At 37.4% G+C, this 18,867-nt stretch overlaps 1 protein-coding gene across 1 annotated transcript in view; it reads right to left on the minus strand.

Annotated features, from left to right (window-relative positions):
• The window catches only part of Ncam2 (neural cell adhesion molecule 2), a 179,291-nt gene that overhangs the window by 118,301 nt on the left and 42,123 nt on the right, over nucleotides 1–18,867 (minus strand). The window contains exons 8-9 of the mRNA XM_035443597.1: nucleotides 14,966–15,126; nucleotides 13,360–13,505 (exon numbers count right to left, since the gene is read on the minus strand). Of these exons, the coding sequence (XP_035299488.1) occupies nucleotides 13,360–13,505; nucleotides 14,966–15,126 (307 nt within the window). The remainder of the gene's footprint in view (nucleotides 1–13,359; nucleotides 13,506–14,965; nucleotides 15,127–18,867) is intronic.

The raw sequence follows: 18,867 nt of genomic DNA on the forward strand, positions 1-18,867 counted from the left end.
GTATTTTGATAGAGGGAGCTATTATGGGGTTATGGAGAAACTTGGTGCTAGGGAAATTCCCCAAAATTCACAAGGATAACCCCAGCTGAGACTCCTCAAAACAGAGGAGAGAGTGCCTGAATGGGCCTTCTCCTTTAACCAAAGTAGTGACTACCCTAATTGTCATCATAGAACCTTCATCTGGTAAATTATGGAAGCAGAAGCAGTAGCCCACAGCCAAGCACTGGGCTCAGCTCCTGGAGTTCTGTTGAAGAGAGGGAGGAGGGATCATAAGAACAAGGGGGTCAAGACTATGATGGAGAAAATCAGAGACAGCTGACCCTAGCTAAAGGGAGCTCATGGACTCTAGACTGACAGCTGGGGAACCTGCATGGGATCAAACTAGGACCTCTGAATGTGGGTGACAGATATGTGGCTTGATCTGTTGGGGGTTGGGTGGCTAGGAGTGGGACCAGAACCTATACTGAGTGTATGAACTGACATTTTGGATCCCATTCCCTATGGTGGGATACTTTGTGCAGCCTTGATACAGCGCAGAGGGACTTGGTCCTGCCTCAGCTTGGTATACGAGACCTTGTTGACTCCCCAAGGAAGGTCTTACCCTATCTGAGGAGTGGACAACAGGGTTTGGAAGGGGGGAGGGGAGGGGATGGGATAAGGAGAAGGAAGGGGAATTGGGATTAGTATACAAAATGAAAAAAAAATACAACTTCAATAAAGATTTAATACACCTGAAACCTGCCTTTTTTGAGATAGGGTTTCTCCGTCCTGAAACTAGTTTTGTAGACCAGGCTGGCCTCAAACTCACAGATATTAACCTACCTCTGCCTCCCAAGTCCTGGGTTTAAAGGCATGTGCCATCACTGCCTGGCAACTCTAAACTTAGTAATACCCTCTTTCTGCCACACAGAATGTATAACCTAGGTTTGCAAAATGACACATATAAAAGAAATTATATAAATGTACAATTATATCTTGCATATTGTATTTTTCCATAGCAATGGACATTTTTTGAAGGATGTAGAAGATAATCAGAAACTCCTCACATGACATCAAGTCTAACAGTGGAGACTCTGGTCAATCTTGGTTATTACATATCAAGCAGGGAAAGCAGGCTGGAAATCTTAAACCTTTGAATAAAAAACCTTCAGGAAAATGATTATATCCTTATACTTTATTGGTCTTTCTTTATCTTGATAAGCAGAGAAGCATACAACCAACTTCTACTAGCATGGAACAAAATAAAATAAGATATTTTGATAATACTTAGGTGAAATTTGCCAAATGCAATAATGGAGAAGAAAACCCCTTGAATCCAGTAGTGAACACAGGACACAGCATCCAAAGCTGTTTCTGTGGAAACTGTATGTCTTCTTCTACACTCAAATTGGTAAATTTGAACATGAATAGAGCATATCTCATAATTGTATATTCAGGCCGGGCGTTGGTGGCACACGCCTTTAATCCCAGCACTCGGTAGGCAGAGGCAGGCAGATCTTGGTGGGTTCGAGGCCAGCCTGGTCTCCAGAGTGAGTGCCAGGATAGGCTCCAAAGCTACACAGAGAAACCCTGTCTCAAAAAACCAAAATAATGTATATTCATTAGATTGATTAATAATTTTAACATGCAGCCAGGAGGTGGGTGGCACACACCTTTAATCCCAGCCTGGTCTACAGAGTGAGTTCTAGGGCAGGCTTCAAAGCTACACAGAGAAACCTCAAATAAACAAAATAAAAATAATTTTAATACTCTTTATTTTTATAAATTCTCCCAAACTTTGTACCATAAAGCGGAAAATACATATACTCATACTCTCTGTCCTCAGTACAGTATGAATGGAATTGACTAAAAGCCAAGCAGTTTAATATACCTTGCAGGATTTCTTTTTGTATCACTTGAGTTAAGAGGAGCAACCCAAACACACATTCTGATCATGATGGCAGCCTACATGGAAGTAGAATATATATATTAGAACACACTTCTTCAGGATTCTAAGAAAGATTGAAGAGCAACTGAGACATTGAACCTTGTAAACTGAACAAAGATAAGATTCTCATCCTTTCAGATTGGAGACAGTCATTCTTGATCTAGCTAATGCACAGCCTGTAAGCCAATCTAATCAATCATTGATGTGTGTGCAAGCATACGTGTGTGTGTGTGTGTGTGTGTATGTGTGTGTGAGTGTGTGTATGTGTGTGTGAGTGTGTGTGTGTGTGTTTGTGTGTGTCTGTGTCTATGTGTATGTGTGAGTGTGTGTGTGTATGTGAGTGTGTGTATGTGTGTGTGTGAGTGTGAGGTGTGAGTGTGTGTGTGTGAGTGTATGTGTGTGTGTGTGTGTGTGTGTGTGTGTGTGTGTGTGTGTGTGCAGATTGGTTCTTCTAGAGAACCCTTATTAATATGGACTGTTTATTCCATCCAAACATCTGCCTGTCAGGAATGAAATATTTGTCACATTAATTACTGTCACTTTCCCACCATTTCACTGCTTACATTTTCTAAAACTAATATTTAAGGAAATGCATCAAGAATATTTGTATTTGCTTAAGAATGAAACAGCAAAGAGGTAAGATATAAAAAGACAATTCAAGAGCTTTCTGCAGAGATTTTCATGTGACTTCAAAATTTGCTAAAGTCTTGTATATTTAAATAAATGAGGCCTTAATGATATTTTTTTATTTCTTCTATTTCTTGATAATGTTTAAAATAGGTTTTTATATAATATATTCTGATTATAGTTTTAAAATATGAAACGTCCTTATTTCAGAACAGTACTATACTCCACAAGTGGGTAGGTTCTCCTGAAACACAATATATGTATATATAAGAATACCATTCATAAGACTAAAACAATACAACAAAATTGCTCTTCTTGGGTAATTAAAACATGTAAAGTTGACATAACTTGGAAGTAAGTTGGGAGACTTACTTCCAACTTACTTGGGACGTATATGGGACGAATTAGGACAAGAATATGGATTGAATATGATCAAAATGGTATGTATAAATAAAATTGTCAAAAATTAATAAAATATTATATTAGGAAGTATTATAGTTTAGCTGGGTGTTGGTGGTGCTCGCCTTTAATCCCAGCACTCGGGAGGCAGAGGCAGGCGGATCTCTGTGAGTTTGAGGCCAGCCTGCTCTCCAGAACGAGTGCCAGGATAGGCTCCAAAGCTACACAGAGAATCCCTGTCTCAAAAAACCAAAAAAAAAAAAAGGAATCATATACATTTTTCTAGGAGTTATAATTAAATTACTACTAGAGACTTATTTAACTATTAACTTTTTATTATGTCTGTGTATTAAGGTGAATAAAATGGTGTCAGTATTAAAATAAGGCTGCATCTTATGGTGGCTTCTCTTTACAATGACGTGCATCTTCAAAGACATGTAAGCACAACAGAAAAATACATATATCATTATGGCCATACACTTACTTTATTAACTTATTGAAATTAAAAGCAATCTTATTTTTCATAACAATTACAGATACCTCTCCCTCCCATTTCCCCCACCAATGCCCCAATCCCAACCCATCCATTCCCAAGGGATGGTAAGCCCTTCCATGAAGGATCAACAGAGTCTGTCACATCATTTGAAGCGAGACCTAGGCCCTCCGTCACGTATCTAAGCTGAAAGGGTACCCCTCCATAGGGAATGAGCTCCTAAAGCCCATTCATGCTCTAGGGATAAATACCAGTTCCACTGCCAGAGACCCAGTAGACTGCCTAGGTCCCCCAACTGACACTCTTATTCAGGGGGACTGATTGGGGAACTAGCATAAAACTGAACTAGCCATACATTTTTAAGGTAATCTTAATTCAGATCATCTTTAGTACATTTTTAGAGGAAAAAAATGTGTTTGAAATTGGCTGTTCATCTTTATCAACAAAAAGTAAGGAAATCACTTTCTGGGCCAATCTCGCAGAAATTATAACTAAATAAATGACAGTCACAATGAGTTGTGAATTCATTGTGTGCTTACATGCCTATTTTGATTTCAAAAACTACTTAGCAAAGATAAATCTCACAGAAGTGGGAGAAGGAGCTCTCACTTGAAACATCATTGATATGTTCAAATTAAGCTTTTGCATTATATTAAGGCAAAATATATTTTAAGGTAGGGTTGTTTCCCATCTAAGCACTGCGCCAAGCTCCAGAAGTCATGTTGAAGAGAGGGAAGAGTGATTATAGGGGACAGGGTGGTCAAGGTCACTAAGGGGAACCCACAGAGACAGCTGACAGTGGCTCTTGGGAGCTCAAGGACCCTGGACTGACAGCTAGGGAGCCTGCATGAGACCAACCTAAGCCCACTGCTTGTGTGTGGCATTTGTGTAGCTTGGTCTGTTTGTGGGGCTCCTTGCAGTGGGATCAGGACCTGTCCCTGGAGTTTGAGCAAGCTTTTGCAGGGTGGCCTTGCCCTTGCTCAGCCTTGAGGCAGGAGGAAGAGCTTGGTCCTGCCTCAACTTGATGTGCAGTGCTTTGCTGATGACCATGGAGGCCTGCCCTTTCAGAAAGGAGACAGAGATGCAGGAGGAGTGGATGCAAGGGTAGAGGAGAGGCCAGGGAGGCAGGAGGACAAGACAGAGGGGAAACTGCAGGTGGGAAGTAAAGTAAATGAAGAATAAATAATAAGTAAATAAATAAATGTAATATTTATATATAAGAAAAAACATAGGGTTGTTTTTATAAAGTATATTATTATATCAGTTGCTTTTCCTGTTGCTAGGACAAAATATCTGACAAAGTGAAGGGACCAGCTGCCCCTTTTGGCAGCCATGACAGTAACACATGCTCGCTATGACCTTGCCTTGGTCACTAAGAGGTCAGATGCCTGCCTCGTGACAAGGAACCAATCAGAAGTTAGCTGGTGGTGCTATGCTTTACAGCTCTGGGTGTGCTTTACTGACAAGTGCACAGCAATGACGTGCAGGCATAGCAACCGCCCTGGGAGGGCCTATGGGCCATAACAACCAACTGGCCAATCAACACAGGGCAAACCCTCCAAGCCTGGAGGCACACCAATCCTGAGCCTTGCATATCCCTAGACACTCCCCTTATGCTGCCCTACAAGATCTCTCTGCAGCCAGTTCGAGCTGTCTTTTTTAGCCATCTGCCATGGAGGGTGGGTGAAAGACCCAAGCTAACATGGGGTTAGCTAGTTAAACAACAATAAAGCCTCATGCTGTTTGCAGCAAGTTTTTGAATCTGCCTGGTGATTGGGGTGACCTCGGTCCTGGGCTGGGACCCTGGAGGCCTGAGTTTTCTGGGGGTCTAACAAAAGCAACTCACAGGAAAATATTATTTATTTATTTATTTTTACTTTTCGCTAAGAGTTTGGGTTGATACAGTCTCTCATAGTGGGTGTGTTGGGAACTCCTTTAATCTCAGCAATGCAAAGGCACAGACTGCCAGCTGAGTTTGAGGCCAGCCTGACCTACAGAGTAAGTTTCAGGGCAGCCATCTTAGGGCAGTAAACGATAGCAAGCTGGTGAAGAAAAAACTGAAAGAAGGGGCCGTATTCCAGCCCCGGTAAGCAGTAGAAGTCAGCAGCTTTGGCCATGTGGTTCTTCTGGCTTAAGAGTTAAGGATAGAAGAAATTGGTTATGTGATTTGTCACTGAGCCTGGAGCCTAAAGAAAGCTACTGAGGCTATATATGTTGCGGGGTTTCTCTGAATGGAGGCCTAGTCGAGAGGCTATTGCTTGCAGCTGTGAAGTTGTAGCCTGGATTGCTTTGGAGAATTGAAAATGGCAGAGACACCAGCCTTAGGCAGCTGCTAACAAGGAATGCAACCAGCCAAAGAGAAAGACATGCATTGCAGTTAGCAAACCTGAAAGGAATCGATTTGAATAGTGTGTTTGCCATTAGATACTAAGATAGAGTTTGGAGTTTTTCCCACCAGTGTTTGGGTTTGCTTTGGTCCAGTATTTCCTCACTATTCTTCCTTCCTGCTTTCTGGAATGTTAAAGTATATTCTGTGTCATTATATGCTGGAAGTATGAGTTCTACATTTTATTTAGATTATTCCTGGTGATTACAGTGAAGAGATTGCATTAATCCCAGAAGAGACTTTGAATTTGGGATTTTAAAACATGGTTGAGACGGTGATAGATTATGGGGACTTTTCAAGTGAAACTCAATGTATTTTGCATTGTGATATTGTTACAAAATTATGGGTGGCTGGGAGATGAAATTGGTAGTTTGAATGTAATTGCACCCTATAAGCTCATAGGGGGTAGCTTTGTTAGAGTGGATATGGCCTCATTACAAGAAGTGTGTCACTGTGGAGACAGGCTTTGAGTATTCCTGTGCCTAGTGTCTCAGTTGACTTTCTATTGCCTGAAAGCCAAGATGGAGCCAGCATCATGTCTGCCTGCATACAACCATGTTCCCAGACTTGAAGATAATGGACTGAACCTCTGAAAAATGTAAGGGAGCTACCCCAACTAAATGTTTTCTATATTTGAATTACTGTGGCTATGGTGTCTCTTCACAGCAATAGGAAACCCTAAATAAGTTATAAACAGATTCATAGTAATAAACAGATTCTTGCCTATGAAATAAAACAACTGAAAATGTGATACTATGTGGCAAAAATTGCTAAAATGTTATTATTACCAAGTTTACTGGACCATTAACACATTTCATGGAGTTTTTATGTTTGTTTCCTCAAGAAAAAACTTTTTTCAATACCTATCTTGGACTATTTAACTGTGTTATTTCAGGTAGCAATAAATAAGGTGATTCATTACTGGTTATTACACAAATTGGAAACATTTTATACTTTTGTATTTTGTGGATGTGTGTGTGTGTGTGTGTGTGTGTGTGTGTGTGTTAGCCAGAAGACAATCTTGGGTATCATGTTATAGTACCATCAACTTTTCTTTCTTACTATTATTATTATTATTATTATTATTATTATTATTATTACTATTATTTAGATTTCCAAGGCAGGGTTTCTCTGTGGTTTTGGAGGTTGTCCTGGAACTAACTCTTGTATACCAGGCTGGTCTTGTACTCACAGATATCCGTCTGCCTCTGCCTCCTGAATTCTGGGATGAAAGAGATGCACCACCACTGCCCGGCCTCTTTTCTTTAAGGCAGGGTTTTGCACTGGCCTAAAATTGACCTTCTAGGCAAGGCTAGCTGGTCAGCAAGCCAAAGGGAGGACACTTTTTCTGCTAGTCTAGCATTGTGAAATAAACATATTGGAGTTACTGACGTTGACAGCCACACTCAGCACCTTTTACATGGGCTATGGGAATCAAACTTAGGTTCAACTCAAGCACTTTTGCCCAGTACCCATGCTTCATGTTTTCATACACAGCAAGCAACTTTGCGGGTATTTTCCCATAACTGAATGTTGAAAGTCTTGTTGCCAAGAACTGTTTGGGCATTTTATCGAACTTTGGAGTGCAGTGAAAATTCATTCAGTTGCATGTAACAATAATTCATGAATACTTTATCTCTATTACAAATTATGTTTTATTTCATAAATATGAAACAGACAAGTAGTTGTGGATTGTACCCTGGTTATCCTCTCCTTTACGTCTAATATCCACTTATGAGTGAGTACATACAATGTTTGTCTTTATGGATCTTGGTTAGCTCACTCAGGATAGCTTTATCTACTTCTACTTATTTGCCTACAAATCTCCAAGTGCCAGTGTTTCTTTTTTTTTTTTTTCCCACACACAGCGATACTCCATTGTTTAAATATACCACATTTTTTAAATTCATTCTTCGGTTGAGGGGCACCTAGGTTATTTCCAGGTTCTGTCTATTACAAATAACACTGCTATGAACATAGTTGAGCAAATGTCCTTGTGTTATGATTGTGCATTCTTTGGGTATATCTCCCGGAGTGATATTGCTGGGTCTTTAAGGTAGACTGATGCCCAATTTTTTGAGAAACTGACATAGTGATTTCCAACGTGGCTCTACAAGTTTGCACTCTCACCAGCAGTGGAGGAGTGTTCTGCTTAATCCATATCCTCTCCAGCATAAACTGTCTTAGTGTTTTTGGTCTTAGCCATTCTCATAGGTATAAGATGGTATCTCAGAATTGTTTTGATTTGCATATCCCTGATGGCTAAGGATGTTGAGTAGTTCCTTAAATGTCTTTCGGCCATTTGATGTCCTTTTGTTGAGAATTCTCTGTTTAGAGATGTACCCCATTTTTAAATTGGATTATTTGTTATTTTGGTGTCTAGTATCTTGAGTTCTTTACATAATTTGGAGATAGGCCCTCTGTCAGATGTGGCATTGGTGAAGTTCTTGTCCCATTCTTTAGGCTGCTGTTTTATACTGTTGACCATATCCTTTGCCTTGCAGAAGCTTCTCAGTTTCAAGAGGTCCCATTTATTGATTATTGCTGTCAGTGTCTGTGCTAACTTCAATTGAATATCCATGCATTCATAGCTACTTCTTACTTCCTTTTCTATCATATCCAGTGCATCTGGATTTATGTTGCGGTCTTTGACACATTGGGACTTGAGTGTTGTCCATGGGGATAGATATGGATTTATTTCCACTCTTGACATCTAGTTATGCCAACACCATTTGCTGAAGATGTTTTCTTTTTTCTGTTGTACAGTTTTGGCTTCTTTGTTAAAAATCTGGTGTTCATAGGTATGTGGATTAGTATCATAGTCTTCAATTTAATTCCTTTGATTCACAGATAATACCAACTGTTTTTATTATTATAGCTCTGTAGTAGAGCTTGAAGTCAAGGATGGTGATGCATCCAGAAGTTCTTTTATTGTAGAGAATTGTTTGGGGCATTTTTTTTCAATATGAAGTTGAGTTACTTTCTTTGGAGGACTGGGTTGGGATTTTGATAGGAATTGCATTGAATATGTAGATTGCTTTAAGTAAGATTGCCATTTTTACTATGTTGATCCTACCTATCCAAGAACAGGGAAGATCTTTACATTTTCTGATTCCTTCTTCAATTTCTGTCTTCACATATTAAATTTATTGTCATACAGGTCTTTCTAGGTAAAAAGTGGGAACCTAAGGAGGATACAAATGGAGGAGCACAGGAAGGGAAAATGTTATGATATCCTGGGTAAACTGCAGGGGGGGGAGAGTGAAGGGAGTGAAGGGAGATGGGAACATAAGGGACCAAAATAGTAGCCATGTTGAGCAAGGGAACAGAAGGGGAGAGCAATTAAAGAGATATCTTGATAGAGGGAGCCATTATGATGTTACGGAGATAAAACTAGTACTAGAGAAATCCCCAGTAATCCCCAGCTAAGACTCCTAGTAACACTGGAGAGGTTGTCTGAACCGGCCTTCCCCTTTAGTCAGATTAGTGACTACCAAAATTGTCATCCTACAATTGTCAAACCTACATCCAGTAACTGATGGGAGCAAAAGCAGTAACCTAAAGCCAAGCAGTAGACTAAGCTCCTGGAGTTCAGTTCAATAGACAAAGGAGATATCATATGAGCAAGTGGAGGTGAAGATCATGATGAAGAAAACCACAGAGCCAGATGACCATAGATAGTGGGAGCTCAAGGACTATCAACTGATAGTTGGGGAAACTGCATGGTACTGAATTAGGCACTATGAATGTGGGTGACAGTTATGTGGCTTGATCTTTTGGGGGGAGCCCTGGCAGTGGGACCAACACTACATTGGGTACATGAACTGACTTTTTGGAGCCTATTCACTATGGTGGAATACCTTGTTCAGCCTTGATACAGAGGAGAACCGGCTTGGTCCTGTCTCAACTTGGTATGCCAAACTTTGTTGACTCCCCAAAGAAGGCATTACTCCCTCCAAGGTGTGGATAGGTGATAGAAAGGGGCAGGTGGTGGAGTAGAAGAAGGGGAGGAAGAGGGAACTGGACATAGTATGTAAAATGAATTTTTTTTTAAATGAAAACAATTTGCCTAGGAGATCTTTTCTTTTTCCCCATCTCTTGGTGTTGCTGTATGTCTCTCTTAGGGTCCTCCTTGCTTCCTAGCTTCTCTGGGGTTGTGAATTGTACTCTGGTTATCCTTTACTCTTTGTCAAATATCCACTTATGAATGAGTACATACCATGATTATCTTTCTGGGACTGGGTTACCTCACTCAATATGGTTTCTTCTAGTGTCAAGACTATGCTGGGGAAACCCACCCGAACAGCTTAACCAAGCAAGGGAGTACAAGGATCCCAGTCTATGATTCTGGGGAACCAGAATAGGACTGAATCAAGCTCCCTGAACATGGATGTCAGTTGGGAGGCCAGGGATATCTATGGCTCCTCTGGCAGTGGAACCAGTGTTTATCTCAATGCACAGACTTTGGGAGCCCATTCCCTATGCAGAAAAGTGTCTCAGTCTAGATACATAGGGGAGCACCTAGGCCCTGCCTCAAATGATGTGACAGACTTTTATGATCTCCCATGGGAGGCCTCTCCCTCCCTGGTGAGTGGATGGGGTATGGAATAGTGGGGTTGTGGGGGGCATGAGAGGATGGGAGGGAGAGGGACCTGGGATTGGTATGTAAAATAAGATTGTTTTTAATTTAAATAAAAACAGAGGAAAAAATAAAATAAAAATAGGAAAAAATAAGAAAAAAGAAACAAATGAAAGAAATACTTTCAGTTGGCATTATCTTTTAATATATTTTCAAGGACGAGTACCTTTTCATGTTGTTATAAAACATATTTGTATGCATCCTAAAACACAAATATGGATTTGCAATTTCATCAAAATCTTGCTTGCGTTGGCTATGCTACTTGTGATTACTTAGTGTTGCAATTTTCAGGCCCCAGACATGGTCTTACACAGTACTGTTAATAATAATTTCCTATTGAAAGAATTAGTTATTGAATTTAATCTTGATAAAGAGCCAAAAAGTTAAAGTCTATTTCCAAGGAGGGTCCTGAATTCTTACTCCCATGACTCCAAATGAATATATTAAATATTCCTTAGCTGTGAACAAGAAATTCTGAATTAACTTTATGATTGAGAATATAGAATCAGAAATATTATAATATCTCCTGGAAAATTCAATGTCATGTCAATTTCCATAACAAAAATGATACATTCTCAATCTAACCAGTAAAATTGAATGTTGAATCAGACCATAGGTGTCACATCTTATAAAGACTACTAGTAATCTAAATTCACTTGGTATAAGAGTAATGAGATAAGCTGTGCAACAAAAAATTATTGACATGAGACATAAAATGTGCTTTTCACTTTGTTATTAAAATAGGAATTTAATACACATTATGGTGAAGGCTGTTGGCATGGAAGTATTCAATCCAAATGCTATTAACCAGGCTGAGCCTGTATATGTGGCAAAGATGGAATTTGAAAAGAATGCTAAGCCTTCCTTTGAATATCAGCTAAGTTATTCAATTTGTGAATTTTCTGTTGAAGAGACTAGGGATAGTTTCAGAAAGGAGAAACACTAATATTCAAAAAATAAGTCAGAAAACTTAAAATATTGTTGGAGAAATGTTATGACAGGACTTAGTTTAATCTCATTGTCTACTGTATAAATTTGTATGAAAAAATACATTCTTGTAATTGTCTTGTTGCATCTAACTTAAGTTTTAAGAAAGGCTTTCTTCAAGAATGACAGTGCTTATCAAATGAAAAATAAGTGATTTCTTCTCACAGCTACTATGGAAGAAAATTCCCTGGGGCAGGTTTTGAAATGGCTTGGGGCAAGCTGTGAGAATAAACATCAGGTGTGTTTGTTTACTTGATGCTACTTTACTGATAAAATAACCAAGATAATACACACCTCATGTTCAACGCGTTCATATAAGAATGTCAGTCAAATGAAGAGTATGAGATAACATGGAGGAAAAAATCTTTAGCTAGAAAAACAATAAGAAATCAGAGCACTTGGCACAGCAAAACACCTAAGAAGGGTTATAGTATGAAAGTGGGTACTCAGATCATTCACAGAAATATGCTACGCTGATACAATTTCTTGTAGGGGAAGCTGTAGCCACACCTTCTTAGGGGCTGGCTACAGGTGTGCCTGACTAGGCTTGTGAGGGCGTGGTCAGAGTGACATAGTGGGACTGTGTTTTCGGTTTCGGTCTCTCTTTGCTGCTTGCTGTACAGACTACCACCGGCTGGCTGGTTCGCTCTGTAAGTAAGGCTTTTCCCTATTAAATACCCTTATATTTCTACCTGACTCCGTATTGGTAATTTCCCACTATAATTTCTTACCATTTTAATTATCTTATTATGTTCTCCATGGTTTTGTGGACCATGATTGCATTTTATACTTGCAAACTATGCCATACCCATCCCTATGTTCTTTGAGACAGGAAAATATGAAAGCAAACTCAGTAAATGCTTCCAAAAGATGATAGTAGTCATTCACATTTTATGCTTTTATTTTTAATTGAAAATATAGGAAAAACCTTGTGAATGTATATGTACACAATAATTTTATAAAGACTTATACACTGTTATAAGAATGTCATCAGATGAACACAGGAAAAAGTGAGATGTAGATTCTTTTAAACGAGATACAGGCAAAACTGGCGACTTTTCAAATTATAAGTTTAATAGGATGTTGAATAAGACACAGTCAGGTGAAAGGACAGGAAGTGTATTATACACAAAATAATTCCTAATTCTCTTATTATCATATAAGTAAGTCAAAGTGCTTTGAGCCATTTTAATATATACATACTATGTATATATACATATATCAACTTTTGTATGTATTCAATTAGTTCAGTACACATGTTGCCAATATATTTTTAGAGATGTTAAATACCAATTCCAGTAATGCCATTATCCCTGTCTCTGTTCTTTTTCTCATTCTACATTATTTCACTGTTTTGTGTGTGCACTTAAAGTGTAATATGAGTGATTGGGAAAATTAGCAATAACAAAAACTCATTGTGTGCAATACATGGTAATATTTGTATTATGCATAACTTCAATTCACTGTCATGAAAGCTCATCAAAATGGTGTATCTGTTCTTCTCTTAGAGTTTTCATTACATAAATTCAGAAGTACATGCACAAAAATATTTTTGAACAGTAACATCTAATGAGAGCCACACTTTTTAATGACTTCATTTATACAGAGACACTTGAAGTTTAACTAACTAACTATATATAAATGGATATTTGGTATACATCACTGTAGTGATTCAATGTATACCAAATATCCATGAAAGCCACTTTGAGTGTACTACTAATAATCTAGGACTTCATAATCTATTAAGATATGTTGAGTGTGATAGTAATTGATTGAATTTTCTCCTCTATAATCATTTTAAACTAACTTTATTGTAGGTTTAATAAACAGGATAGTCACTTGGTTTATATTAGCTAAGTTGTATACCTATGCATCATTTACTCTGGAAACAGCAGTATTACCTTATCACCTTCAGAAAATGTGGTGCCATCCACCGCTCTTTTCCATGTGATTTCTGGAACTGGCTCACCTTCAGCTTCACAGATGAGTGTGACGTGACCATTCTCAGAAGTCGTCTCATTTTTAAGTTGTAATATATGAGGCTGTACTGTAAAAAATTTACATATTATTCAGTTGATTTTGGACCATTCACAGTGAAAATTCCATATAGGATTTTTAGCTATGAATGATATGAGATGACTAACTCCATAGCAGTTATAATATGCCTTCTCAAAATATCAAGGAAATTGCAAATAAGACGAGGGAACAATTCTAGATAACAAGGTTTAACTATTTTTATTACAATAAAATGTTCAAATCCTTATAAATCAATATAAAATATAATTACTTACAAAATTTTGCTAATCTAACATAATGTTTTTTTTTTATATTCTAAAGCCACAAAACTGAAATTTCCTCTAAAAACCACATATGAACACATTTATACATCATCTCTTTAGTCATTTTTTTCATCTTTTAATAAGCTAGAAAAGTGGATAAATGTGTAGGGCTTGTTGGATACCGAAGAGGTAGAGTTAGATATAAGTGTGAAATTTTTCATGACAAAACAAGGTATTGAAACATTTTCTGCATGCAATTAGGACTATAATTAACTTTAACATAGCTTAAACCAATGTTTCTCAACTTGTGGGTTACAACCCCTTGAAGTGTAGACTGAAACACCCTTTCCCTGGGATTGCCTATCATATCTCCTGCATATCAGATGTTTACATTACAATTCATGACAGTAGTAAAATTACAATTATGAAATAGCAACAAAAGTAATTTTATGGGTGGAGATCATCACAACATGAGGAACTTATTAAAGTGTCCCAGCACTAGGAAGGTGCTCTAGACATAAGGTGTTTCTTTATAAGTATCAGCCTATCGAGGACAACATTAATTATACTGGTAGTGCATTTTCATTATAATAAAATATATCTACCTTCACAATTTACATAATATCACTGGCCTCTAAAATTTGGACTTTGTGTTATCTGTCTGTCCTTGGTGTTTCTTGTTGGTGTTTGTTTTGAGCATTTTCACTGTTGTCAAGAAAATGAAAGCAAAATCAATGGTTTGTGCTAATCTAGACGCTCAGAAAGCTGCCTAGAGAAGACAGTACGAATCTTGACTAATAAGAATAATGCCTATATGATATCTTCTAGAGATGGCAAGACACTGATTATAGCCACAAACCAGCATTTCTAAAGTAGAACCTTACACATGAGAAATTTTGAAGGTGTTAAATATAATGTTAATCCCAACATGTGTCCTTCAATGACTTATTAAGATAAATGTTCAAAGATGTATGATATTATACAGCTCATTGGGTAAAAGGTAAACAAATCTCTTTTACCATCTGTAAAATTGTACATATTATTCCATGAAATTCTTAAGATAATTTGGTCAAAGACTGTATTATTTAATGGTTGTCATTAAGATGAAGAAACAGTTTTTGTCTATGGAAACTATATAGTTTGCATCCAATAGCAGCATGAAGGTTGGTTCTGACTTCCTTCCCTCTTGAAAAATACTACATTCTAATCACAGCATTGTAATACTTACCAAAGACTTGAAGGAAGGCCTGCTTTTCATCTTCTCCTGCTTTGTTTGTGGCTTTGCAGACATAAGAGCCGCCATCTTTATTGATTATGTTCCTGACAGTGAGCTCTGTATTGCTGCCCTTTAAAGTATATTTTTCATTTTCTTCAATGAGCTTTCCATTCCTAGAAAAAAAGAAGAAAAATGAAAAAAGTAGATATTTGCAATCTAATTTAGTAAACAGGACCTCAAAAGCATCTTCTCTGTCTGTAGTCATACAATTTTTCATGGCTAGGAAAACTGATTGTTATAGTTCAGTCTAAATACATTTTTTATTGCTCATGAAACTTTAAGGCAAATATATAAAAACAATACTTGAAATTGGCATTTATTTGAGGTTGAAATCTTAATATTAATCAAGGAATGAAACATATGACTTCAAAGTAAACTTTATTAGAAAATATTGTTTTATTACTGAGCTTTATATACTTTGTACTTTATTAAGTAGCTAATAGGCACTCATGTAACATATTTATATACACATGTGTATTATAAAAAAGGAATTTCTATGAAGCTTCATTAAATTTCACATGAAACAATATGAATGTCAGGAATTCATATTCCATATAAGTGTTGTTGGTAAAAATTAATATGATAGTGAAGGGAATAATTTTTGTTTTCTAGTAGCTATCAGTAAATAGTTATTGTTTTCCAAAATCTTTCTTTGATGTAAGATATTTCCTTAAGAATTTATGTTGTTATAATAATAATGGCTATTAACATTATCTATTATATTTTAAATGCATAAAATATTTTTTAAAATTTCCTTCCATGTTGTGAACTATATTTATACATTCCCTTTACTTACATTTTATTATTTTCATTTTCCCTTTACCTTTCTGTGTGTTTCTATTCTTATCAATGATTTTTAATTGCAAACTGAATTGATCATATAACACACTGATATAAGACACTCAGAATCTGTCAGTGGTTTAGATATTAACACTTTTATATCAGTTTAAATTTTAATTTAGAGATCTATATGCTGATTTAAACTCTTTTCTACAAGGAAGCACAGTAAGACTTTTATACACCTGCTTTAGAATACTCCTTTACACTGCATGAGTATATGTTGCTGTCATTGGTTTCGTAAGTATGCTGATTGGCCAAAAGCTTGGCAGGAAGAGATTGGGCAGGAGAGCCAGCCTATAAGGATACTGGGAGGAAGAAGACTGGAGTCTGGGATAGCCAGCCAGATGAACAACGAGTCAGACATACAAAATGGGATAGAGGTAAAAGCATGACAACACATAAATTAATAGAAATGAATTAAGTTGTAAGAGCTAGATAGCAACAAGCCTGAACTATTGACTGAGCAGTCATCAGTAATCTTAAATCTCCATGTAGGTTATTTGGGTTCTGGCATTTGGGACAGGAAAACCTCTACCTACAGTATGCCATTGAATCTTTCAAGGAAATTTTATTACTACTTAGAGAATGGCAATAATGCCAGAGACATCAAAGGTATTTTCAAAATGCACACCAGAAATGCAAGCAATAAAATTGTAAGATGATGAAAAATCTTCTTGTGGTTATTAAATACTATCTATGTGACCACAGAACTTGAGGGAGTAGATATGTAAATTGGTGAACACAAAGACACAACAAAAATGCAAGGCAGAAGAAGAGTAATTGAAGTAACATTCTAATATAAACCTCTTATTGCTAAACAAACCCATGAAATATTCTTATTGTTATGACCTGAGGTGGTTAGAATTTAAACACAGAAGAGTATTGCTTCAAAACCATCAACTACAATGGTAAAGACTGAAAGCAGAAACAGACTCTTTTTGTTGTTGTTGTTTGTTTTGAGTCAGGATTTCTCTGTAGCTCTGGAGCCTGTTCTGGAACTCACTTTATGGACCAGGCTGGCCTGGAACAAACAGAGGTTCCCCTGTCTCTGTCTGGAGTGTGGGATTAAAGGACTGTGCCACCACACCCCATAAAAACAGACTCATTCAAATGCATTTGATGACGATGACGAGGGTACTGATATCTCTGTAGTTTAAGTTTCTTGCTAAAAGTTCAGACATGTGTGCCTCTTTTACAGGCTTCGTAATCAGGGACTAGCAGGTTTCAGATGTAACTTCAGAGGTTCAGAGTTTTAAATTTCCTTTGGTATTCTAAAAATGTTCATACCTTTTAACCTAAAGCCTTTTGCTATGGCACCAAGACATAAAATTTTTCCAGTTGTCTTACAGGTACCTGTAATTTCCAGGGGAAAGTTTTGCTTCTATATCAAGAAATCAGGACTGTTAGTGTCACCCATCTATTTTCAAGCATATTTTACAGGTTCACTCCTCCTACCTGGGCCAAGGCTAACACAGAGAGGATCCTCCAGATAATTAGAGCACCTGCACCAGCTCCTGGGACTTCACCTCTCCAGGCTTAAGAGGAACCGTACCCAACAACTAGAATCTGGTTTTACAAGATGTCCAAATGAAGGACTTATCTGCTCTCCTGTCTCACTCATTCACTCTTGCCTCTTCTGTACTACCAGGACACTTCTTCATTTTCTTCATTCTGACAGATATCACCCTTCCCACGACAAGCCCCATTCATAGGGTCAATGATAACAATCTATTTTTTTTTCTCCCAGCAACCTGCCGTTTCTGCCTCCTCAAGGAACAGGTACCTGGGGTCTACAGGATGGCAGCTAACTGAATGCTTCTTCACTCATACCTCCTGCTGAGAGTGATCCCACTGTCTCCTACTCCTCCCTCCCCCACATCGTCCCTTGTCAGCAGGAAGAAACCAGACATGAACCCAGCATCATATACCCAAAGAATACACCATGGAAATTTCACCCCAGTCCCTGACATCCATATGCCCAAGGAGTCTGGAATATTATTGTAGAAGTTCCACCCAAGTCCCCTCCTTTACCTCTCCAAACCCTGCTGCATCTCTGAGTGCCCTACAAATGATGACCCCTCCCCCACAGATACTCAAGACCACTCCCAGAGAGTGTAAACTGCCTCCCAGAAAACACACTCATGGTTTTTCCAGTCTCCTCTCTTGGGGACTGGAAGGCCATATGGGAGCTTTGTATGCATTAAACTTGGCATTTTTCTAATTTGGTTTGTTTTGGTCTGATTATTTGAATTGCTATATCAGCTAAGAGGCTTATGAGGCTGTAGAAACTTTTTAAAAACATTTGCTGATTGACAAATAATTAATGTAAGTTAAAACTATATCAGAAATTAAGGTTAAGCATATCCACAAACTGGGAACGAAAACAACATACATACAAATAACCAGTACCAAAAATAATATTTAATGAAAAGTTAGGTAGAAATTAAAAGGAGTTTGATGTAAAGAAACATTCAATTATAATTGTCTAAAATCAAAAATGTATCATTAAAGAAATATTTTCAGATAAAAGCATTATTATATGAGAAAGGTAAAAAACTTCAATGACAGAAGTGTTCCCTAAAAAGAAACATTAGATTAAGTACAAAGTACACAGAAATTAAATAACATAAATAAAAGCAATATTCAATGAAACATAAAATAAAAGACAGACTTAGGCAAGTTAAAAACTTCCTTATGTTTACTATTTGCATATATCTATACATACACTGACAGAATGAAGAAGGAATAGAACAACAAACCAATCTTGAAGTTATCAAGATAAGAGAAGCAAGAACACTAAAGCAATGCAGAAATTAAATACATAACAAAGTTATAATGAATCATGCTAGACTTTTATATGGAATTAAACTCCATGAACACATTTCGGTAAAAACATGTCATTAAAGTCTGAACATTACAGAAATGACCTGAAGAGGCCTTCATCAAAACAACAACAAAAAATGCATTTATGGTGCAACTTTCAGCCAAAAAAAGAGACAAAAATTGGTTTAGCT

This window comes from Cricetulus griseus, chromosome 4 (genome assembly GCF_003668045.3).
Source record: "Cricetulus griseus strain 17A/GY chromosome 4, alternate assembly CriGri-PICRH-1.0, whole genome shotgun sequence".
In the NCBI taxonomy this organism is placed as follows: domain Eukaryota; kingdom Metazoa; phylum Chordata; class Mammalia; order Rodentia; family Cricetidae; genus Cricetulus; species Cricetulus griseus.